General features: G+C 32.9%; 2 protein-coding genes across 3 annotated transcripts; both read right to left on the bottom strand.

The window, feature by feature from the left end:
* Positions 1 to 1,664: 1,664 nt before the first annotated feature.
* Positions 1,665 to 12,641, bottom strand: LOC128191527 (pre-mRNA 3'-end-processing factor FIP1-like). 2 transcript variants are annotated; one of them, XM_052863640.1, is made up of 16 exons: positions 12,528 to 12,641; positions 12,016 to 12,055; positions 10,926 to 10,986; positions 6,796 to 6,902; positions 6,532 to 6,581; positions 6,292 to 6,432; positions 6,089 to 6,198; positions 5,629 to 5,665; positions 5,321 to 5,462; positions 4,953 to 5,065; positions 4,577 to 4,633; positions 4,080 to 4,206; positions 2,640 to 2,711; positions 2,278 to 2,343; positions 2,051 to 2,182; positions 1,665 to 1,854 (listed from the first exon to the last, which is right to left on the bottom strand). In XM_052863640.1, exons 1-16 carry the CDS (start codon positions 12,598 to 12,600, stop codon positions 1,737 to 1,739), a joined length of 1,446 nt encoding a protein of 481 aa, XP_052719600.1. In that variant the 5' UTR covers positions 12,601 to 12,641; the 3' UTR covers positions 1,665 to 1,736. The 2 variants fall into 2 exon arrangements, with proteins under 2 accessions (XP_052719600.1, XP_052719601.1); XM_052863641.1 differs by lacking the exon at positions 2,278 to 2,343.
* Positions 12,642 to 15,526: 2,885 nt separating this feature from the next.
* On the bottom strand, positions 15,527 to 25,480 carry LOC128191528 (protein phosphatase methylesterase 1-like). The gene is made up of 16 exons (XM_052863642.1): positions 25,406 to 25,480; positions 24,824 to 24,926; positions 24,478 to 24,570; positions 24,202 to 24,259; positions 23,994 to 24,045; positions 23,802 to 23,870; positions 21,590 to 21,675; positions 20,983 to 21,073; positions 20,584 to 20,649; positions 20,087 to 20,291; positions 19,937 to 20,000; positions 18,482 to 18,547; positions 18,127 to 18,171; positions 17,759 to 17,823; positions 17,434 to 17,501; positions 15,527 to 16,305 (listed from the first exon to the last, which is right to left on the bottom strand). Exons 1-16 carry the CDS (start codon positions 25,477 to 25,479, stop codon positions 16,287 to 16,289), a joined length of 1,224 nt encoding a protein of 407 aa, XP_052719602.1. The 5' UTR covers position 25,480; the 3' UTR covers positions 15,527 to 16,286.
* Between the last annotated feature and the right edge of the window lie 44 nt (positions 25,481 to 25,524).

Genomic DNA, 25,524 nt, shown 5'->3' with positions numbered 1-25,524 from the left:
AAATACACAAAAATGAGCTAAACATAGTTTCACAGTTGATTAACTAGGTTTATTGGCTGTTAACTATAGTTTACGAACCCTATACTATAGTTAACGATTCGGTAACTATAATTTTCATCTGTAAAACTGTATTTAGCGATTCTATAAAACTATAGTTTACAAATGCTAATTTTAGTTTTTCTGTCAGTAAATAAACATTAACGAAAGATGTTGCTGATATCTGTAAACTATAATTTACATTCGTTAAATATAATTAAGAGTTGTTAATTATAGTTTCGCAATTCGTGAAACTATATTTATCAGAAAAACGATGCTTTGCAACCCCAAATGGTTGTTTTCATGATATGAGTGTTTAAAAAAAGAGTAAGCACAGAAATTAAAAGTAAATCATTCAATATGATTCGAACAGCCCTAGGCGAGAAAGGGGGTATATCCTCTACTTATCACGCCGATGATAGAGATTGTGAATAATTCTTATGCATTATATATTCTTGAAAATTATTCATGAAATGAGACAGTTTTGGTTAAAATATATCATTTGACCCAATATGGGATAAAATTTCATTTATATAAATTAATATTAAAAATGTTTGAAATCTCCTTTTACAAAAAGTATTTTTAGGATATCAAGAATCTATATAGACCCATTCATACCTAAATTGGCAGTTAAGAAGTTAAATTTGGAATCTTATATATGCCATATTCACAAAAACACGGCAGAATATTTGATTGAGTTGAAATGTATGTATGTAAACAGTGGTTTGTGTATTCTTAAGTCCCCGTGGGTTTTCTTTTTCTTCTCTATAAATTTTTGTCCTCAAAAATGAAGGAAACAATTTGTCGATCTAATTAAAATTAGATCCTTAACGCTCTCGTATTTGATATGTCGCTGACAGCGACATATCAAATACGAGAGCGTTAAGAATCTAATTTTAATTAGATTGACAATTTGTTAAAAAATTATCTGTTGCTACATCCCTTAAAATGTATTGAATTTTGTTTAATTTAGCAAGCTAAAACCCAGTTATCCGTTTTCAGTGACATGGCAAATTCTTGGGCAAAGATAGAGTACTTTTCCATTTTCTCGTTCATCAGATTACGCTGTCAAAAATAAATTACGTTTTCTCTTTTTGCTTATCATTTTTATGCACTAGTCTTGAATTACCTTCTTGAAGTTTTGTCCGACAAGGTGAAAATGAGACAGAATACTTAGCATATGAATACTGCGAGGATTAACTTTACAAACTGATTTAATTCCCTCTGAATAAACAGCATTTATATACTATATTGCAATCGAGAAAAGCGTCCTTTAAAAAAAGTCATAAAATTCCACAGCAAAGTTATACTATTAGAACAATCGTTAACAAAGCAAGAAACTGCTGAATCAGATAATTTTAAGGAGTAAGGAATCTTTCATTGAGTATTATGAGGTAATTAATATGCTCGTGTTGTAATTAAATCTAATAAAAGCTAGCCTTTCAGGTTTTATGATGGATTTGTTTCCTTTCATATAATCATGCAAACCCCACATTCACCCCTACAGTTCGTCACTTGGGTCAATGATGAAGTGTATTGAACTATACAAAGTTAATTCGACATTGGAAAATGTAAATATTTGTGAAAAAGTTTCTACTTTTAAGAAGAAAAAAAAACACAAGACAATATTCATAGTGATGACAATGAGCAGTTTTAATGACAATGTTGAAATAATTGGGAAAAGAGAATAAAATGAATTTCTAATCAACTTTGCTGGTGGATTCAGATCCTGTGTTCCCAGAATCCTCATCCTTGTCCCGCCGGGAACGCTTGCTTTTCTTGTGCTTAGACCTACTAGACTCATCCTCTTTGTCCTTTCTACAATGTACAACAAATAAGAATGGTTATCATAGGTTTATAGAGTTGTCCTCATTGGCTTGCTGATTATGGGTAAATTAGTGTTTAAAAAAGGTATTAAACCATTCAAAGCAAAATGCTATGTGAATGACATTCATGAATGGAGTAGAATGTAAATCAGAATAGAGTAGAATGTAAATCACTAGCCGGGAGTTACCTGCGTGACTTGTGTTTGTCATCTCTGTGTCGTCTGTCCCTATCTCGGTCCCGATCCCTATCTCGCTCTCTGGATCTGTCCCTATCCCGATCACGAGATCTCTCTGTATCTCTGTCTCTTCTATAAGAATCCCTAGATTAATACAAAAAAGCAAATCTTTTGTCAGTTCTTCCCTTTATCTAGAAAGTGCTTTTGAGATAGAATACCATATGCTGTAGAAACACCACCTGTCTCTGTCGTAACGGCTACTCCGAGACGAATCACGGTATCTGTAATCACGCTCGCTGCCCGAACTAGAAAAATTTTAAAATATGGGACATTAGTAAGAAGAAGAAATACTAAATTTCAAGCAAACTATACAAGATAAGAAAAGAATGGATTTCCAGTTCTGAACTTTTAATGTTCTGTCTTTGTTATTCCCCTCACCGCCACAACTAGGAAAGGTAATAAATTACATTAAGGAAGCAAAAATTGAAAAGCGTGATAACTGATTCATAAATATACAATATAAGTATACAGTATAAACATATACAATACACATTCGTAGGACTAGCTTATGATTTGACACCCAGCATAAGATTGTATTTACCTGCTGAACTCAGACTCAGATCTGGCTGGACTTCTGTCTCTTCCAACATACTCTCTCCAATAAGCCTCCGTTCTGAAATTAGAAAATTTCATAGGCATTTAATAAAGTCTTCCTGGCCATAGCTTAATCAAGTCTTCCATGTTTCTGGCATATGGCAAAATACAATTAGAATGACTTAAGAAGTTTATATCAAATGAATATAAACAAATACATGTACATGTATAGATCAATGAAAGTGAATGTAAAGATATCTTACCGGTAAGTGGGCAGTAACTGATCTTTCAAAACCAACTCTCAATTTAATATTTTTTATCTTATTTACTTTCAGTATAAAAGGAAAAAAGGGTGATAAGTATTTCATTTGATTTTGATTTTTTTAAACATACTTTATACAGGGTTATTTTTGCCCCCTGTAAGTTTTAACCGTCAACACTTGCAAACAGTTTCACCCTGACTCGAATTCACCCATGCAGACAATGTTGTGTTTAAAGAGAGATAAATTGAAACATTGAAATTCGCCCACTCTTAAATTTGCCCGCTTATAACAAGGGTAAAGGGGCGAATATAAAAGGGGAGCGAATATTTCCCTGTATACAGTAACAACACTGTATTTTTCCAATATGCAGAAGCTACCTTAAAAGCATATATAACAACTAAACAACCAACATCACTTTGAGAGTAGGTCTATTTAATCTTAACAGTCCCCAAGAATCATAATTCCAACAATGTAATAATCAACAAATACTTCAATAGACAGTGAATATAATTTGTTCTGATATCTGGTGACAGTAAAAGGAATATAACTCTAAAAAGAATCTATAAATCATGTCAAGGTTCAATGGGACTGTATTCTAGTAATAGTTATCTGTACAATAAAAAGGGATGATGCAACCAGTGGAGTAATGAAAATGCTTTCAAGTAATAATCCATTAATTACCTGTCCTGTGTATTACTGGTGAAGTACTGTGTCTGACATGTTTTATAGATAATTACCTGTCCTGTGTATTACCGGTGAAGTACTGTGTCTGACATGTTTTATGGATAATTACCTGTCCTGTGTATTACCAGTGAAGTACTGTGTCTGACACGTTTTATACATAATTACCTGTCCTGTGTATTACCGGTGAAGTACTTTGTCTGACACGTTTTATACATAATTACCTGTCCTGTGTATTACCGGTGAAGTACTGTGTCTGACATGTTTTATACATAATTACCTGTCCTGTATATTACTGGTGAAGTACTGTGTCAGACATGTTTTATACATAATTACCTGTCATGTGTATTACTGGTGAAGTACTGTGTCTGACATGTTTTATGGATAATTACCTGTCCTGTGTATTACTGGTGAAGTACTCTGTCTGACATGTTTTATACATAATTACCTGTCCCTGTATTACTGGTGAAGTACTTTGTCTGACATGTTTTATACATAATTACCTGTCCCATGAGGAGGAATGTGGGTCTGGGTAAGATGTTGGGTAGGACGTATGCTGATTGTCGTAACTAAAGGGGGGTCGGTCATCGTAACGTGTACTTGAGGGTTGTCCAGGCGGAGGAAAGAATGCTGATAATAGACATATGAACCTAGTTAGACATGTTTACTAACATTGATCATCCGCAATATGCCTACTTCCATAACAAGACAAAGCCTGAAAGGAACATTTCACCCTTAAATATTGTCCACTGAAAAGAATGCTAAATACTTTAAAGAATAAAAAACAAAATATCTATTTATACAGGTACATGTAATATAGGTAACCTTTAGAATGCATTTGTATTCTAACAAGAAGTTCAATCTATGAATAATTTTGAACAGTTTCAAAGTACACTGTAAATTCACTTACAAAACCAAGTATTAAAGATTGTAAGAAATTTTTTTTCAGATAGCAAAATAAATGGTCCTTGACAAATTGTAAACAACAAGTTGTACTTACGATCAAAATCTGGAAAGCCGGGAGGAGGGATTCCTGGGATACCGGGCGGAGGAACTCCTGCAGAACATCATTGAATAGGGGCATTATTGTCATCAAATAGGGGCATTATTGTCATCAAATAGGGGCATTATTGTCATCAAACAGGGGCATTATTGTTATCAAATAAGGGCATCATTATAAAAAAAAAAATAGGGACATCATTATCACCAATCAGGAGCACCATTATCATCACAATAGGGGCATCAATATTATCAAGAAGGGACAAAATTATCATCAAATACAAGCATCATCATCATAATTAAAAGATGGTTCAAACTTTACATGAATCATTGTATAACTTCTACATCAGAAGCATTTATGAACAACATGTACTTACCAGGTGGCACTGCCATTCCAGGGGGAGGAACCCCTGGTGGGGGCATTCCTGGGGGTGGCACACTGAAGTCCATACCAGGGGGTGGGTGGGAAGGAATGGCACTTTGGTATTTCCTGTAAGATATTTTTATAGAACTGATCAAGAAAAAACCTGTAATACAGTATATTATATGCATTGTTTATTGCAATTATAACTTGTTGGTTGCAAAATGAAAACTGAAAAATGACCATTGAAGAAAAAATGGTATGTTGTCAGGTTGAAAATTTAGGATATTCAAACGTCATTCAAAGAGCTTAAATAAATGCTAGGAACAGTGAATAAATGTACAAAAATACAACAGGGGCAGCAGAAGACAAAAGACAGACTACCCTGCCACTTGAATGGGTTCTCCCTCGGGTCTCCGTGAGTCGCGAGCTGTTCCACCGATCACATCAATGGTGCCCGAGGTTTTTCTAGGTATGGTCACAATGGCTTTTCTACCCGACAAAACAGGGACATTCTGTGGGGTCTCTGTTAAAAAAGAATTACAAAGAGTGATTTTGACTTGTTACAAATCTTACATAAATGTAATAAAATGATTTTAGGACATTAGATATCTGAAGTAACCTACATCACATCATATACACGTACTTGCTTAATTTTTATATACCTGAAAATTGAGTAATTTTACACTAACCTGTTATATCTTTCTTTATTCCTGAGGAACTGTGTGTCTATAATATAAAATGCCTGTGTATATATTTTATTGCTAGTAGATACTTTTGGTACAAAAAATTCTAAGTGAAAAGTGTCTTTTTGGTTTCTTTTGTCTTACTGTTTAACCATCACTTCTTTTTTTATTGTTGTTGATCAAGAAAAAAATTTTTTAATCTCTTTTCTCACTTCTTTTCATAAATTGTTTTTTTTTTCAACTGCTATAATTAATACATGTTCAAGTTCTGTCCATGACTTTAACTGTATAATTACCAAAGTTAGGTAAAAACTAAATCATGAAGAAATGTGAGATAGCAATTATGTAACACAACAACAACAAATATATATGCACAATAGTTATAACTGAATAACATTAATATATACTTTCAGGGAAAAATCAATATCAAATGGTTTACAGTTCCATATGGAGTTATAACTCTTACATATGTTCTGGAGCCCTGGTTTTCACCCCTTAGTCGTCTCTGCTTTTCACAATACTGCTGCCATGTGTCTTCATTAAAACCGTAATTAAAGTAGTCTGTGATATCAGCACCTAGAAAACATTATAAAATTGTGTGACTCAAGTGTCTGATGTAAGTTATATTAAATATTGAGTCAAAACTAGTCTATAAGTCCACATACTAACCAGGTTTTCTCCAAGGTTTTTCATCTGACTGCAGAGTTTCCAGGTCAAAGTCATATGCTGGGATTCCATTTATAGACCCAACAGCCTCTATATCGACCCCCTTCTGAGCCCCAGCAGTCGTGCCTCCTTTGCCAGCAGTTCCTAAATGGGTAAAGATCAGATATCAATACCAAAATGATTCTCAGTCAGAAATACTTAAAGGACATTCACAGAATGTTAACAGAATGATTGTGTCCAAACCTGTGCCAGCTTTTTGATAGCCTGGAGCCTTGAATAGATTTCTGGAGCCACTGAAAAAAGACAGAGCATAAAGTAATTAACAGAGATTGAGAACAAAATTATTTTTACGCAAACATTTTTCAAAATTGCTCATAAATTTGCATAAAATATGAAACTATGCTGTACAATCAGGTAATAATATTATATTGAGTGTTTATGCTTTACAATCAGGTAATAATATTATATTGAGTGTTTTATCAGTGGATCATCATACTAATTACATACTCTCCCAATGGAAAGGCCTGGATGTCACCGATAGTAACCTGTACATCATCGTCTGAGTCATCGTCATCATCATCATTTCCTTTGTCTTGGGATTCTTCTTCACCACTCTACATAGTCATAAAATGAAATTAAAATGGTTATTATGCATTTGGTGCTTCATAACTCCAAAATAACTTTATGAAGTTAAACAAGAGGCCCATGGGCCACATCGCTCACCTGAGGAACAATAGGTATGATAAAATCAGCTCAATGGAGTCATAATACAAACTATCTGGACAATATACAATAATTCATGTAAATCCTGTATAAATAAAATCCATTTTCCCCTGGATATTCTAATGTTTATAATCATTAGTCCCTTTTCTAACAGGATGATTTTATAGTCATATCATGTGTTGAGTATTGCAGTTCTCAAAAAGATCCCTAACAATAGTTTATATATGGGATATAAACGTACAGTAAACTCTCAACCTTCTCATGAGGCCAAAGAATTGTCCTGAGGCCAAAGTCTTAACAATTATAAAGAATCATCTGGCTGATTAGTTTCTGAGAAGATTTTTAAAGATTTACCCTATAAATTCCTTTGTTAAACTTTGACCCCCCCCCCCATTGTGGCCCCACCCTACCCGTGGGGATCATTATTTTCACAACTTTGAATCTACACTACCTGAGGATGCTTTCACACAAGTTCCAGCTTTCCTGGCTGATTAGTTTCTGAGAAGAAGATTTTTAAAGATGACTCTGTTTATTCCTATGTAAAACATCGACCTCCCATTGTGGCCCAAACCTACCCCCAGGGGTCATGCTTTTCACAAATTTGAATCTACACTAACTGAGGATGCTTCCACACAAGTTTTAGCTTTCCTGGCTAATTAGTTTCTGAGAAGAAGATTTTTAAAGATTTACTGTATATAATCATATGTTTAACTTCAATCCCCCATTGTGGCCCCAACCTACCCCCAGGGGTCATGATTTTCACAACTTTGAATCTTCACTACCTGAGGATGCTTCCACACAAGTTCCAGCTTTGCCTTCGAATTAGTTACTGAGAAGAAGATTTTTAAAGATTTACTGTATATATTCCTATGTTAAACTTCGATCCCCCATTGTGGCCCAACCCTACCCCCGGGGGTCACGATTTTTACAACTTTGAATTTACACTACCTGAGGATGCATCCACACAAGTGTCAGCTTTCCTGGCTGATTAGTTTCTGAGAAGAAGATTTTTAAAGATTAACTGTGTATATTCCTATGTAAAACGTTGATCTCCCATTGTGGCCCAAACCTACCCCCGGGGGGTCATGATTTTCACAAATTTGAATCTTCACTACATAAGGATGCATCCACACAAGTGTCAGCTTTCCTGGCCAATTAGTTTCTGAGAAGAAGATTTTTAAAGATTTACTTTTTATATTCATATGTTAAACTTCGACCCTCCATTGTGGCCCCACCCTATCCCCAGGGGTCATGATTTTCACATCTTTGAATCTACACTACCTGAGGATGCTTCCACACAAGTTTCAGCTTTCCTGGCCGATTAGTTTCTGAGAAGAGGATTTCTAAAGATTTACTCTATATATTCATTTGTTAAACTTCGACCCCCCATTGTGGCCCCATTCTCAGGTGAGCTAAAAAGGTTAAGTTTACAATTCAATAAGTTGGTTTCTGGAAGAACAGATTTTGAAAATTTTCGTAATAAATATTGACAATTTTTTTACTTTTTAAAGCGCTAAGCATAGCTCAGCCCTTTATGGTCGTTAGACTTCAACTTCCAGTGCATCGAATAACCGCCCCCTCTAAGCAAAAGTATACATCATTTAAACTGGTTAGGGAACCAGTTTCAGGGGTTTATGCACATAACTGCACGGGCTATTGTGAATCTAACTTACGGGTTATTGTGAAATTAATGTACGGGGCTTACATACATCATTGCAGGGACTGTCATAATATAATATAGTGCGTATACAGAAGCTGAAATGCTATATACATATATCTGTTATATACATACAGAAGCTGGGTTAGCGCTTTTCAGTACTATCAGTACTTTGATTTAATCTTAAGCTTTTAAGATCTGTGTACAAACATAGAATTGTTAGCAAATCTCTGTATCTTGCTTATAATTCGAAGCAAACACTAAAAAATGGTTAGTAAATAGAAATTGTTAACAATTAAACACAAGAAACATGCACTACATGTATAACAAATAAAGAACACAATTTATTTTTTCGAAATGAATCATATATATACATGTATATACCTACATATTTCCGTAAGCGATATCAAACTCTATTTAAACTGAATAAACTCGAGAAAATGCCGAGCATCTCAACAAAAACCTATTGCATTAATCTACCATTACGCAAAAAATAATGCCGAATTACCGATAGAATGAATTGTATTTCAGTACTCCTACATCAGATTTTGCTTAATTTGCGCAGGTAAACAGTTAACGTAACTGTTTGATTTACCGAAGTCCCTGTTTGATTTGATACGTAAAAATCACGAAATACAGACGACAGTTTCCAGGTTACAAAGCATAAATAATGAAAACGAAACGAAAATCAGAACAAGCTAACATCAACGTCATGTGTGAAAACTGTCAACGCATTGAAATATTTAGCCTCAATTTACTTCACAAAATCGGCACCAACATATTTTTCATGTTTAAAAAATTTCCCTTCATACGCGAACTGTTGCACAACAAGCAAATTCATCATAGTCAGATCGACCCTTTTTCGTATAATGTCATGGCTGCTTTCAACAAAGAACCTCGTTTTAGAAGTATGGAATACGAGTCTTGGTAAAATGGGTAAGCAAAACCGAGCCGTGGCAAAATAAAAGCCGGGGCAGATCGGCAATCGTCAATTCCAAATACGCATTATTTTGCAGCAATAATTACAGCAAATACAAATATACTGGTCCATCAATTATCCTGAAATTTTAATGAGATTGGCAGATTAATAACTGCTTATCTTTTGTTTTGCCCAGGCCAAGTCTTGTCTACCCATTTTACCGGATGCCGAATCCGAGGCTATTAACTGATTGAAACACGGCTTTCCTTTATTATTATTTTCGTAATAACTCAGATTTGAAACAGAATTAGACCTTAATTTTTGCAATTTATATTTTCCTTCCCATAAGGATAATTTATGCTAAACTACGTTGAATTGGAATCAGTAGTTCTTGAGAAGAAGATTTTTAAAAATGCACCCCCTTTTTCTACATTTTCAAGGTTTTCTCCGCTTTGAAAACAGATCGGACTTTTATTTCTGCAATTTATATTCGCCCTCCCATAAGGATGCTTTGTGCCAAATTTGGTTGAAATTGGATAAGCGGTTTTAGAGAAGAAGTTCAAAATGTAAAAAGTTTACAGACGGACAGACGGACGGACAGACGGACGGACGGACGGACGACGGACAAAAAGTGATCAGAAAAGCTCACTTGAGCTTTCAGCTCAGGTGAGCTAAAAAAATGAAATACCTGTAGAAGGTAGACTAGTATAATTTTGTACCCTTGGCACTATCTTGTTTTAACTTTTCCTTTCAAAATATTTACCACTCACATATTTTCAAAAACATTTACCAGTATATACTGCTTATTATTGTCACAAACTTTTTTTTTGTTTACCCCTAGATCATATACCTGGTACTAAATGTATTCACATTTCTTTGTACATGTATATTGCAACACATTTCATATAGCAAAGACAAAATTTCAGAGGAAAAGAGATCGAATAGTATGTATAATACCCGAAAGACATTTTGTCATATCTGTTTGACAACTTCAATCATATGGTGCAAATCAAAATATTACTGAATTTTTTATTTGAAAAAAATTGTTATTCACTAATCATTCAATTGAAATATTTATTTCTGGAAGTGACTTTCCCCAGTCTTCAATTTGCCTGCTAACAATGAGGGCGAAAACAAAATGTGGGCAAACATTTCCCAATATGTATACAGTACTCATTAATCATTCAATTGAATAACTTACTTCTAAGAGTAACATTCCCTAGTGTGACTTACCAATTCTCCAGGGTGACTTACCAATTCTCAAGTGTGACTTACCAATTCTCAAGTGTGACTTACCAATTCTCCAATGTGACTTACCAATTCTCCAGTGTGACTTACCAATTCTCCAGCCTCTCGGTCGTCCTTTTTATTTTCTTTGGTGTCATTGCCATTGCTTTCACTAACATTAAGATAAAATCCATATTTCAGAATGAACAAATATGTAACAATGATAAATAAAACTGTACCCTAACAATTTTTTTTAAACAACTCAGGAATTCTCTTTTTTAAATAACAAAGATGTTCATCTTTCTTCCATTTCTTCAATTTTGGACCTTAGTTAATCTTAATTTCTTATAGTTAATGAAAACATAATGAGTCGTCATACCCTGAATCTTGCCTTGTGAGAGACTACCAATAGCTCTATTTCTAGTGGATGATTTGACAAAAATTTAAGAATTGATTGAATGCATGAATCATTATTCACAATCATTCAATTACCAGTAACCTCTTAATTTGTTTGGCTGACATTAGTAAATTCACAATCAACAAGACTGTCTTAAAGAACCTGTTCTTCTATTGGGAGAAAAATATTTTGGCTTAAAGTCTTTCTCTGATGCTTACATATAACTTTTAGTTATAAACCTCGATGGGGAATAACAGCAGAGTGATGCTATATTGAAGGCTTCCTTATAAGGTGCTGTCACGCGATGCAATTATTCATCTGATTTTCTCATCCTATGCATGAGTCCAGATAGATTTTCCAGTTTGGGTGGGGGGGGGGGGGGGGGGTTGAATTAACGGTTTTTTTAGTTTGCCAGAAGGAGGAAGGGGGGCCTAGAACAAATTTTTGGAAATTTTATAATGGAATTCAAAGAATCTGAATTTTGCAAGGGAGTCTTGACTCCCCTTCCCCCTCTCTAGATCTGTGCATGCAGCCGAATAGCTTTTGACTACAATCCTATCACCCTAGTCAAAAGTAAAGTCTAAAAGTAAGAATCATGACGTCACAATGACTTTATCTCGTATGACAAAAATACTGAACAAGTTTTCTTAATCGAATAAAGATTGAAATAACGCATGGTGTGACCGCACCTTAATAACTCAAATGTGTCACTCATTAAAATAAAAGCTGGTAACAAAATCATTAATGCATAATAATGAATGTTACAAGTTTGCTCAAGATTTGTCATTTAAAAAAAAAACATACCCAGTTGCTTCCTGAGCTTTATCCTTCTCTTTGTTCTCATCTACAAGCGAAACAGAATATTTCACGATATGTTCTTATTGCAAAAATGAGGACCATGGTGCTTTTATTTTTAACGTATTCTCTGCATAAATTCAGCCGCGCTGAATATTTGGACTGACACCTTATAGCTTCACCAATTTGATGTTTAGCCATAACGTTATAAATTATCAGTTTATAATATCCAGCCAAGTCGAACATGTCTACGGCAAGAAATCAAAGTGTTTGAAGTTACAGTCCATTTGCACCCTAGGGCAAAGCTCCTTAATTTTACGGAGCAAATGGTTTCAAGAATGTTACAGCACATGTTTGCTGTAAAAATTGTCAACTATAGCACCCAGCCGAATTTCAAAGAGAATGCGTCAGTCCAAATATCCAGCCAAGCTGAATATCTACAGAGATTAACTTTAAACAATGATATTTGATTCATTGCTTAAAACAAAATAAGTTTACTGTTTAAAAAATTACATTCTTACCACCATACAGCCATGTCTCATCATCTTCAGCAGGTGTGGAAGCCGGAGCACTGCTTTGCACTTCAGTCGCCATATTTGTTTGGCGTTATTTTCGCAAATAAATAACGATCTTAGATTGAGAGTACATTGCATATGAATAAATAAACAAATTCTTTCTAGGCTTTAAACAATTGCAGAACCGTGTTAAAAATGATCGCAATACACTTAAAATATTTTGAACAAAAGTTCGAAACTACTGCCTGAATATGCCCTGTTTGATCTACTTTCACTTTACCGGACAACGCGATGTCACATTTACACCTTAGAAGAAATTTCATATTTATTCTTCGGAACCTTAGTTTTAGACAGTCTGGTGGTTTCAATGCACATTTTGGTAAAGACAGATACTGTACTTTCAATCAAGATTCATGTTTCCTTGGGAAATTAGGGAATTCTTTTTCAACGTCGTTGACAACATACTCGGATTTTGTGACGGAATTACCGGTAGAGAATCTTAAAAAAATGAAATTGTTTGATGATACCGACGAAGTTGTTGATAACGAAATAAGCCGTATCGACGCAAGAAAGGAGGCAAGGAAGAGGAAAATGAAGCTGGCAATCTTAACAGATCCAAAGACCAACAACCCTATTGCTTTTAAACTGATGACTCCAGATCAGTTCAAAATATACACCACAGGAAAGACAACGAAGGAGTTTAAAATAAAAACTGGGTGTAGTGATCATGATCTTCAAAGAACTATTGATAAAATTGAAAAAGTACTGCAGAAGGGTCACCCAATAACATTAAAAATCGGAATTAAAAAATATGAAACGGTAGGTTAAATACTTTAAATACAGTAAAACTTGGTTTTATCAGAAATGCTTATAATGAATTGATGCTTACAGCGAAATGATTTTCATTCCCAGAGACTTTATAACATGTTTTAAACTTGACGGATATAATGAATTACACTTATAAAGAAGTAAAAACGCCCATCCCTGGCACTTCATTATAAGCATGCTTTACTGTAATTTAATGTTAACTTAACAAGAATATACCAAGACCTGTATAGTTAAGTCTTATAGGATAAGTGTTTGCTAGGCTGCTTACATAACATAACATCATCAAAGGTGCAGTTTTTTTGTATTTGATGTTATAAAATTGCAGATAAAAGTATTTCTGAATCAGTCAAACTCAACCAATTTAGAAAACCACCCTGTGCCAAAGCCTTGAGCTTGGATCCATGGTGGTTCTATTCTGCAAAAATGGCTCAAGTTTATATTTACCAATATATAGTAAAAGAGGCCTACACACCAAGTTTTAATGAATACAGTAATATGCTTTCAGCCAAATTACACGTAATTTCATTCCTTCTAATCTAAAAATGTAATGAAGATTGAAATACACTAGACTTTAACCCGTGCGTGCACGAGTTGACATATAACATATAATATCGGACATTTACGAAATAGATACATCGACACGCCATATTGTTGACATTTACATAACCAAGCTTTAAGCCTACAATAATGCTATTAATTTCACTACACTCTGGTTAGAAAAATCTAACTGAAAAACCTTAGGACGGGCCTTCACCACAGTTAAAACGTCTCCGTTATGTACACCCGTATTAACGTAGCAAAAAGTTGCAGAATCGCTCCGGAACGATTTTGGAGAAAATTAATGAAGCTACATTGTAAATAATTAACAGTCAAATTATTTATCAAAAAAAAAATTTTGAGGCTGTAAATATCTTTCATCTAAAAATTTAATTCATACTAAAGAAGAATTCAACACTTTTCACCAACTTTTTTCGTCGCTTTGAATATACACACCATGTTGACATTCGGAACTCTCGGGATTTGACATATTAAATGCACTGAGTTAGAGTTATCTCCCGTATTTCCTTTGATGAATATATGACAAATTTTCGATTTCAATGAAAATTTACACGTATTTGTAATATCGTTTCTGAGTTTATCCATACAAATGTCATATTTTGGAAACATAAACTAAAGAGCCTTCCGTGATTTAATGTGAATGTAATGCGCATGCGCAAAAATGTAAAATCCAAAAAATTCAGATGATTTCCGGATTTTTAAAGGAATTTTCTTTGATTTACTAATTAGCGAAGCTTGATTGAGAAAAAATAAAAACAAATTGGTAATCTTCAAGTACCAATGATGTTTAAAATATATATAACAAAAGACAGTACTCATCCGATTTCTCGGTATTAAAGCTCAAACAATCGAGTCTATTATTTTAATATAGTAGTATAGATGTAGATAAGGGAAATTTCAACCTGAATTTTCCCATAGAGTTACAAAACTGCAGAGTGCTGTTCTACTGTAATTGCCAATATTGGGCTAAATCTCAGTTTAAAGCTTTTAAGTGAAATTGGTATAAATGCAGAAAAAAAAAATTCAAAGATTAAGAACAAAGATAAGGTCATGGAGCAATAGTTTTATAACAAAGTTGGCTTATATCAATTGGTGGTTTTTAAATGACCTTGAGCCTCCTTGTTCATTGATCTAATAGTCGAACTTACCAGGTATACATTTTTATTTGTTACCATCTACACTATGTTATGCAATTAAATTATGCCACTATGTACTTTTTTTTCTTTTTAAGGATGAAACTTTAAAGGGTCAAATGGAATCAAACCTAAAGGACACCTTCAGACGGATGGGATATGAAATTGGTCACACCAGTTCAAATTTTATTTCTATCAAACCAAAAAACACATAGATCTTGTTACATTTTTATATTTAAGTATTTATTAACAAATAAAATATTTATACCCAACAAGAATAATTATTTTTGATTAATAGAAAATAAGAAAAAAAATGGTTAGTATTTTTGTGAAAAAAGTCAGAATATTTTAGATCAGAGAGGAAAAACAAATAATATTATCATATTATTGACATTTATATCATCTCCATTTTAATTTTGATCAATGAAAAAAAATTGATTTGATTGGCAAGAGTATGTTACATTATTGCTGGAACATTTCACTTAATATCTCTGCATTCTAAAACTTCTGTTCACTTCAGCATTTCTGAATTCACACTGTTGTCCAAAATACATGTAAATTTGATCTCTTCTATAAGATCTTTCATTTCATAGTATTGTATGCAAGCTTATTTTCAACCTGTTGTTCCAACCATGTTGGAAAGATACAGATTATACGATCTGTAGGAAGTTAACCCTTGATACAAATTGTGTATGGCAAGGGGAAGAACTCCATACAAGGTCAATGGTTTAGAGATTATCAATGGTTTGTTACGGTGAAAAATAAAGTGGCTGCAAATAAAATTTGGTTGTAACAGCTAGCACATTTTTTTCATCCCATTTGTTCATATGTGTACATATACCTGTATTACATGCTTGTAGGCAAATATCGGTTTAAAATAGAAGTAACCAACAAACAAAAATAACATTGACATATTCATAAGTTCATTTTAAAAACAAACAAAAGGCATATTAACTGACAATACTGACATGACTTGTTCATGTTATGGTGTGTATGTAACAAGAAAAGTTTTTTCAGGTAATTATTTTTAATGTTCCCAGTATTGAGTAAGCAGCACAATTTATCTCGGTCCTCATGCTCGATGGACTGACCATAGGGTCCATGGATCTGTGTTCAACAGTTCCACCACAGTACCATTAGTTCACTGCGACACTGGCATCCAATAGTCACACCTTGGTTGAAGATCACAATTCTAAGTAGTACAACCTGTTTTGTATGGTGTTTCTGGTTTCTCAGTCTATTGCCTTCAACAACCTGGAAAACTCCTGAAATATACAGCAGAAAAGAAAAATAATATTTTGATTGAAGGGTAAAATTTCAAAGATATCAACTTGATAAAAGTACATATATTGTCTCCTTCAAAAATGTTTAAACATTGAAGATAAAATACTTCAGATCATATACACCCCATTTTGATACTGGCTGCTAAATTTGGAAAAATAAGCAACATTAATTTTGGGGATAATTAATAAGATCACAATACATGCATTTTAATGCAAATTCTACTACAGTTATTGCCTAGATCAAAGAGATGCCGTGGACATTATTCTCTGATATACCACGAACGTCATCAGTAAATTATCAGATCAGAAATACCTCTTTGTCTCGCACTGATCATGAAAGTACAACTTCAACTGTAAAAAGTTTTAAAACCATATCAATTTCACGTGTTAGTTCCAGTCAAAACGATGTGTATTGCTTCAAATGTTTATTTTTAAGAGATCAATGCGGCTGTTCCTAGGACCTCCCTACCACATTTTCACTGTGTGTTTTTACATAAAATATATAAGGTGTAGTAGTAATAGTATTAAATTGCCCTTAAAATAATAGGAATATGATTCAAAGATATAATATAAATAAGTGAAGAATATTAAAAATCCAAAGAAAAATTCTGTCGTCTGCATGTGATTCCTTTGATCGATACACATGTAAACATTACTAACAAAACCGGTAGGGTTACACGGAACACTCACTGCCGTCAAAATGACCTAACGCCTCGGCTTTTATATTTCAAAACAACATTTCTCAACCTTGGAGGTTATTCTGCAACAATCATGAAAACTCGTACTTTATTTCTTAATTGAACCATCTTATTTTGGAATTCTAGGTTTTTGTTAAATTTGAATAGAACTTTCTGTTGAGCAATACACAGGAAAACAAGCAGCAAGTTTTGTTATTGTATATCGACATATAATGTACATGTATGCGCTTATGGACAAGGATAATTGATAAAATTTTCATGTTCATGTTGGAATGTACCTTTCTGAAATTGGGACAAAGGCATTTCAGCAGCTGATGCTCTGGAGAATCTAGAGCCTAAGAATGCCCCTTACCAGTACCGGGATATGAATATGAACATACTGAACTATGGAAATAATGAAAAGATCAGTTACCTGTGGAAATCTGCTGTAGGTTCAGCAACTTTGAATCTCACTAAATATGTTGCCAGAACTTCAGCAACCTATAAAATATCGAGCAAATTTAAACCTCTAAACAGTTTCTTCGGTTACGAAGCTTATTTTTCAAATGAGAAAACCTCAAGTAAAATGCTTCATTTTTTTACATGTACTTCTTTAAACAACAAGATAATATTTCAAAAGAGATGTTTTAACAAACAGATTTATGAAATAAACCTGGTGTAACAATCAAGTTTAATTTTGCTGTTCACAAATATCATGAAAGCAAATAGTAATAAACACAGTATATATTTGTTCTGACCCGCTCTGGGGAGTCCTCATGCACTGCATGACCACACTGTGGAAGGACCTGCATCTGGAATTTCCCTGTTTAAAATATAAATGTCTTGTTAGTGTACTGTAAACCCGGAAATTTACCAAGTAATGACCAAATTATATATCCTATATATATATATTTTTTTTCTTAACTAATACATAACTACTGGTACACAGACTGTAGTAGAAATAGTTATTACATGTATGTGCATGGTCTTCACTTTGGATTCATGCAATCATTAACACACAGGCTAAAATATTTACTGTGTATGACATCCAAACACATTGTGACATTAAGTTTACGATCAAATGGAAGACATATTTACTGCAAGTTTTAAGGATATAGAAAATTACCTTGCATCTGTCCTATTGTTAAATCTTTGTCTAATCTATCTACACCTGAAATATACAAGCACGCATTTATACACTGAAAATAAAAACCATGAGTATATATTCATGTTTTCATATTATTTGCTAAGATGTCAATTTTTTTATTTGGATATATGCCGAATTCTTCAGTTTACATATTAATGAACAATTTTTATGAATATATATAACTATTGAATAAATAATTGAAAGAAAGAATACTGGTATTTGAAAAATACGTTTAACTACATGAACATTATTTTGTTGTTGAAAATACAAGTCTCTTTTGAAGTTTCCACTGAAATTAAAAAATTATGAAACCACATAAAGTAAAAAGTCAAACCTGCAAGTAACAACATCTTAGGAACCTCACAAGACAGGAATTTATTTGACAACCCTTCAAACCATCCTGAAAACGAATACATGTATCTTTATAGATTTTAAGAAGGCAATTCTACACAAAAAAACTACTTGTATATAACACTCATCATATTTTCTGTTCTACAGTACATAAATTATTTAAGGCTGCCCAAAGTTAAATCTACATTTAACATCACCATCAAAATACAAAAACCTCCAAGGCAGGGTGATAAAATTATAGCATACAAAAGAACTGCGAACGCTAACGCCCATTTCCCACCTACATTTTTAATTTACATCCAAATATTTCGGAATTTCTGTCAGATATTCAAAAACTAAGTTTTCTACTAAAATGCATAATCAAATCCTTATCAATTTATATCAAAATAAGATTTGTAATCAAATTAATTATCTTTAAACAAAAGTTTTGCTGACGCGGGGTCTCAAAAAAATTTCATTGAAATCGGTCTCTCTGAGTGAGGAAAATATTTTTTAGCGGCCAATATGTACATAAAAACTTAATAATAACATATCCCCCCCCCCCCCCCCCGGTGAAACAACAAACCCTTTGGTAAAAATATGCTAAATAACAATAATTGAATTCCCTCAAAAGGAATTTTTGCTTCACGGGGGGAAAAGATGTTTTAAAAAACATTTCCGTTTTCCGTTATTTTCTATAATGAAATGAGCTTTTAACCCAAAATACAAAGTTATCTCTCTTTGTTTGACCAAATCATTTATATTTAATGAAAATATACATAAATGTTTACATTATAATAAAAAAATAACTTTGATTAGACAACTTTCAAAAAATGACTTTTAGTTAGGTGGCTAGACAATGCTATCATTCGCAGTCCTTTTCAAACAATTGATTTCCATTCATTTACATTAATGCGAATACAGTTCGCATATTCAAGCCACTTGTAGTTAAAGATCTTTTCTTTTTAGTTATAAAGACAGCCCAATTAAGTAAACGAAATATACTGTAATCCATAATGTGCCCTTAACATTTTGTATTTCTATGAATTGGAGGAGTTTTAAAGTTGCAAAAGTAAAGTCAAACACGAAAAGATAAAACTGTAAATATGGGTTTGTTTGATTTTTTTAAATGAAAAAATTTCCTAAACTTAGATGCAAGGGTGGCATTAAACATGGAATTAACTTTGAACAGCCTAACAACATCCAAAGGATCAGATCACTAAAGTTGACAGGTGCGTATCATTAGATTACAGTACATGCAAAGTGTCACGCCACACCAAGCAACCCATCGTGATCTGGTACTTTGGATCAAAGAAATAAAAAATTGTAATATGCAGTGGATATTTATGAAACAATATCTAAAATTTAATATATGTGTATAAAAAATGTAATCAACATTGTGTGCCGTCATTTCTCACTAGAAAAAGGCAGTTCAATTTTATTAGAGTAATTTGCATACCTCTCCAAAAAGGTTCTGATTTTCCTAAATCTATTCTCCATGTGTAATGATGACCATCTTCTGTCTAGGATTAGTGATAAAAAGTTTTATTACAAGGAAATTGCATATGTACACAGTAACACTACAAATACCAATATGATAGGTCACTACCGAGCTGACAGGAGCAGGGGCTTTGAATTCTGCCTTGTCTGATGGAGAAGCACTGGTCACTTTCTCCTCTACAGGTTTACTCTCGCTGTCTTTGGTACTGCTTTCTTCCTCCTCTTCCTCTATAATTGTGCTTGTTCCCCCTGAATGGGTGCTTGCTTCAATCTGGTGTTCTAACTCAGCTGTGGCAGTTTCCTCCGTGTCCACTCTTTAAAATACAACAGATATAAATGCATATTTAATATTGTTTTAATAATTTGTTAACTACATGTACTATTTAAGGGTTTGTATAATTTAAAAGCTATCCTCGAAACTCATAATTTGTCATACGTATTAAATCAATTATCAGTACCATCAAAGATAAGCAAATTTAGAATCACTGTATTAAACTCATTCTAAAATTGTACAATGTATTTTCTTGTTTTTGTTGTTAGGTTTGTGTCTTGTATCTTATGTGATTATTTTTCTGTAAGTTTTGAGTTAGTGTTATAATGAATCACCTCTTGAGTTGTCCCACCATGGAGACTCTCGCTGATTCCAGATTCCTGACTTGTCCACTCCTTACACTGAAACACCAGAGTGGAAAATATGATATTACCCTTGAAATTTTTCAAATTTTAAAGTAATTACATATATGATATATAAATTTTCAATATAAGTTGGTACCAGTGGTTGGATTGTGAATTCAAATACAAAACAATCTTTTACTCAGTGGCCCTGACCGCTCATTTTAGTGATTGAAATTTGGTACGTTATGCAACAATGATAATATCCCTCAAAGGCTTTATCCATGGGATTCTTAAAGCAGACTTTCTATCATTATAATTGAACATTTACTGCTGTGAAAACTTTGACATTATGGGATTAATGCACATGTGCATTTGCACTTTTAAACGTACCACCACTCGATCCCTTGCTCCAGGGATTTAAAGATGCTTGGTCTTCCTTTTAAAAATGACTGCATACTACTAAGAGCATCCATTGCTGTACCTAGGAATGAGAATTACAAACAATGTTTTGTGAACTGGCATCTTAAAATACTTTCAGAGCTCTAACAACATATGTTGGTACTGAGGCTGGTGTCATTAATAAGCAACAATTCTGATATTGATAGTAGAAAATTACATGTACTATGCATTATTTAAAAACTCATCCTATTTTGAGTTTCTAGTGTTTTGGTTTAAATTGTTTTTAGTTTTGTCACACACAAAAAAAGGAGTACATGTAACAAGTTTATATATTATTTATATCTACATATTCTATGATTTCACTTACCGGTATATTTGTTGAATACCAATTTAATTTTCATGGATTCCATTGTTCAGTTGATCCACAAATTTAAATGTTCATTTAATTTAAAAGGGTATAGATAGATTGAAAAATTACCATTCTATTTGGGGAAAAGGGTACAGCTGTACCTTTTTTAAAAATTGGGACAGAGGCCTTACAACAGCCTTGGCAATTGGTAATCGAGGGCCAAGGCTTTTTACTTGACAGCACACTTACCCTCTACAACATCTATTACGATCAATCCAATTAGAGAAGGGACTAAATGTCTAATGGCTGCGTGTACTGCTATGGCACCTCCCATGCTGTAGGAATAAACATACATAACAGTCAGTGTAAGGGTAATTCATACATGTATTAGAACAATGATTGTGTTGAAAAATGAAAAACATAGGTAATCACAGATTACTACGCTCACCGAGACGAGGCATCACCTTTATGAGGCATCACCTTTATGAGACCACCTTTTTGATATTATATGAAAATCATACTTTATGATCTTGGATATTCATGGATACTGCTTTGACACAATATCGTATATCATCTGTTAAAAAATTGTATGATAATCATATGTTCTTTTCATATGGTATTATAAGATACAATGTTTATCAATACAATAATATAAAATACAATATTGCATCCTATCATACTTACAATTTATATCATATAATACAATAAAATACTGTAATACACAATGATTAGATATGATATTGTAACATATGATATGACATTTTATTGTGTTAAGAATAATTGTATTTTATCACATAATACAATACCATAATATGCAATACAATATAGTATTATATAATACAATATCATATCACATAATACATCATAATATTGTAACATGTGATATAATATTGTATAATATAGTATGATATTGTATTGTATGATAATGTATCATATTTGATACATAATATAATATTGTATCATATGATACAATATAATTTGATACAACATTGTATCATATCAAATGATACAATATCATGTGACATAGTAAAATATTATATAATACAATACTATTTTATACAAATTGTTTTATATGATACAATGATATATATAAAAATATCATATAATACAATTTCATGTGATATAATATAAACCAATATCATATCATACAACATTGTATGACACGATATTGTATAATATAACAATATCATATAATACAATTTCATGTGATATAATACTAGAAACCAATATTATACAATACACTATTGTATGATACAATATTATATAATATACAATATCATATCATACAATACAATATTCAATATTACAATATCATATGTAACAGTATCATGTGATAATATAATAAATAAATTATATAAAATCATATTATACAATATTGTATCATAATATACTATACTATACATTACAATATCATGATACAATATCATATCATAAAATATCAAAAAAAATTGATACAATATCATATCGTATCATCTTATTTTTTCCATTATGAAATATGATATTATATTGTATCATATTAAAGAATAGTGTATCATATCATACAATATTTTATCATAGGAATCATATTATTTAACAACAAACACATCTATCTATCAAGCAGGTTTGAGTGAGGTAGGAGATTTTTTTATCATCCTTGATAATGGAGATCAGGCTCTGCATCTGAAGCTTCATTTCATTTATAATATAGTTAAATCAACAATGCAAGTTATTATCTATAAAACTTGTGACCTGTTCCATAAAACTAAACCTCATCCAGCATCCGAAACCTATGGCTCAGATTCAGCATTCAAGCCTGTCAGGTGCATCAGTATCATAAGACGCATCATTCATGCAAGTTTGGTGAAGTAAGGACCAGTAGTAGCTAAGATATAATCATCAGAGGGCACCTGCAACAAAAACTTTAACCAGCTCTAAAAACCTTAACCTCCTCCAGCATCCGAAACCCATAGCTCAGATTCAGCATTCAAGCCTGTCTGGTGCATCAGTATCATAAGACACACCATCCATGCAAGTTTGGTGAAGTTAGGACGAGCAGTTACTTAGATATTGCTATCAAAGGGCACCTGCGACAAAAACTTTAACCTGCTCCAAAAACCTTAACCTCCTCCAGCATCTGAAATTTAGGACCCAGATTCAGCATCCAAGTCTTTCAAGTCCATAAGTAGGTCCAGATGCATCATCCATGCAAGTTTGGTGAAGATAGGACAAGTAATAACTTAGATACAGGACCTGCAACAAAAACTTTAACCAGGTCCGGACGCCGACGCCGAGGGTATAGCATAAGCTCCCCTTGACTTCGTCTCGGCATTATATTACAAAATATAATAATAGAATATAACTTTTTTAAATGAGTTACACTGTTATATCAGCCGAAATATTTTTCTTGGACATGCTTAAGAATCATAAATCAATCATCTAGAATGGTAATCTTCTAGCAAACTTTTACTGTGGCAAGACTTACCTATGCCCCACAAGAATGATGGGAGGGGGGTCATCTCCATACATTTCTTTTATGATATTTCCAACATCACTACAAAGAAAGAAAGACTCCTGTCCTAGTGCTTTTTCTTTAAAAATGTCCAATTAAGAAGTTATCACTTAATTCAGTATCAGATAAGAATATAAATCATATCATTATTCACAATCTCTGTACCTCGACAGTCTCTCTGCTGATAAATCTTGGTTGTTTGAGGTTGATGAGTCACCTAAAGCATTTCAAGGCATATGTTGAGTTGTTGAGACTATTTAAATAATCAGCTTTATATTCCTTTTAGAAAGATAAATGACAACATTTTTCTTTAAAACTTCATGAGAACTTTCAAAACCAGAACAAATTAGAAATATTCCTAAAATCACCTCACCATGCCCTCTGAGGTCTACAGCTGCACATCGACAAGTGACCAATCCAGACAAAATGGACTATAAACAGAAAAAAAGGATTTATTCCCCTTTTACAAATGAATGTATCTTTTGACAGGGAAAAGGCAAAATTCATATAATTACTGGTACAATTTTCAATATTGATTAATTTCATTGCTGATGATTTGTAAATGGTTACCACATATTTTTTAGCATATAATTGATCAAAAATGTTGTTAAATATGAATTGATACCATTACTTATTGTTGATAACTCACAGAAACCAGAGACCAGCTGAGAGCTGAAAATCCCCCTCCATGGAGGAAGAAGAGAACGGGTCCTGTGCTGCCACACTCGTACACACGAAAGGTCTGGTTGATGTGTCAAGGAAATTATTAACTCATTTGTTGCATTGATCAAATGTATCAATAAAGCTATATATATCAAATTCATTACATTGATAATACATTGTATTTGATTGTACTAAGTAAAATTTAAAGTCTACAAAACATTCCCTCTCAGACTCACAGATAAGGTATCCTTAAAATGTAGATCTGTATATTTACACTGTCATATCTTTTAAGTGATTTTTTTTAATCAACATTTAAGCTACGTGTAGGATACATCTGAATCTCCACATTTGACATCATGCATTCGCTCAAAGTATTTGTCCCAATGGATAGGAGTGTAATCTCTTTTTCTGATCAGAGGTCTTTTTGCTGGTCCACTGCAAAATTGAAAAGATATCTATGAATTTGAAACAACTTGCCTTTTCTACCCAATCCGCTCCAGTACTACCATGAAGATCTGAATGCAAAGTAAGATATAAATCCAACATGAATAAATGAACATTCATGTTAAAGGCCCATGAATTTAACTGAGATATAAATATTATTGTGCCAATTATTGTAATTGTGTTTGTGCCAATAAAATATTTGCATTTGTATTTATTAAATGTTACTTTTGCTTACTCAAAAGCATTTAAATCATAAAATAAAACATGACAAATATGGTTTCTATCAATTAAAGGATTTACAGTTAGAATAAATTTATGTTCACTTTTGTTTTTGCGATTTAAAATTTCAGATATTAGACAAAAATGATTAGGCCTAAATCTCAATAATTTGTCACACGTTTTGCAAATATTTTTGATCTCAGCACCCTGATTCACAGTATAACTTTTGTATCAGAAATCAACAAAGTTACCCGAGTCCATGTGGAGGTAAGGGTGGCAATCCCCCTAATTTGGATTTTAGTGCTTGTCTCTCCAATGCTGACATTTTGTTCGGATAAATTTGATTTTAAAAAGTTAACAAATTGAAGTT

This window comes from Crassostrea angulata, chromosome 7 (assembly GCF_025612915.1).
Source record: "Crassostrea angulata isolate pt1a10 chromosome 7, ASM2561291v2, whole genome shotgun sequence".
NCBI lineage: Eukaryota > Metazoa > Mollusca > Bivalvia > Ostreida > Ostreidae > Magallana > Magallana angulata.
Note: the sequence above shows the minus strand (reverse complement) of the source record. Positions and strands in the feature narration are given on the sequence as shown.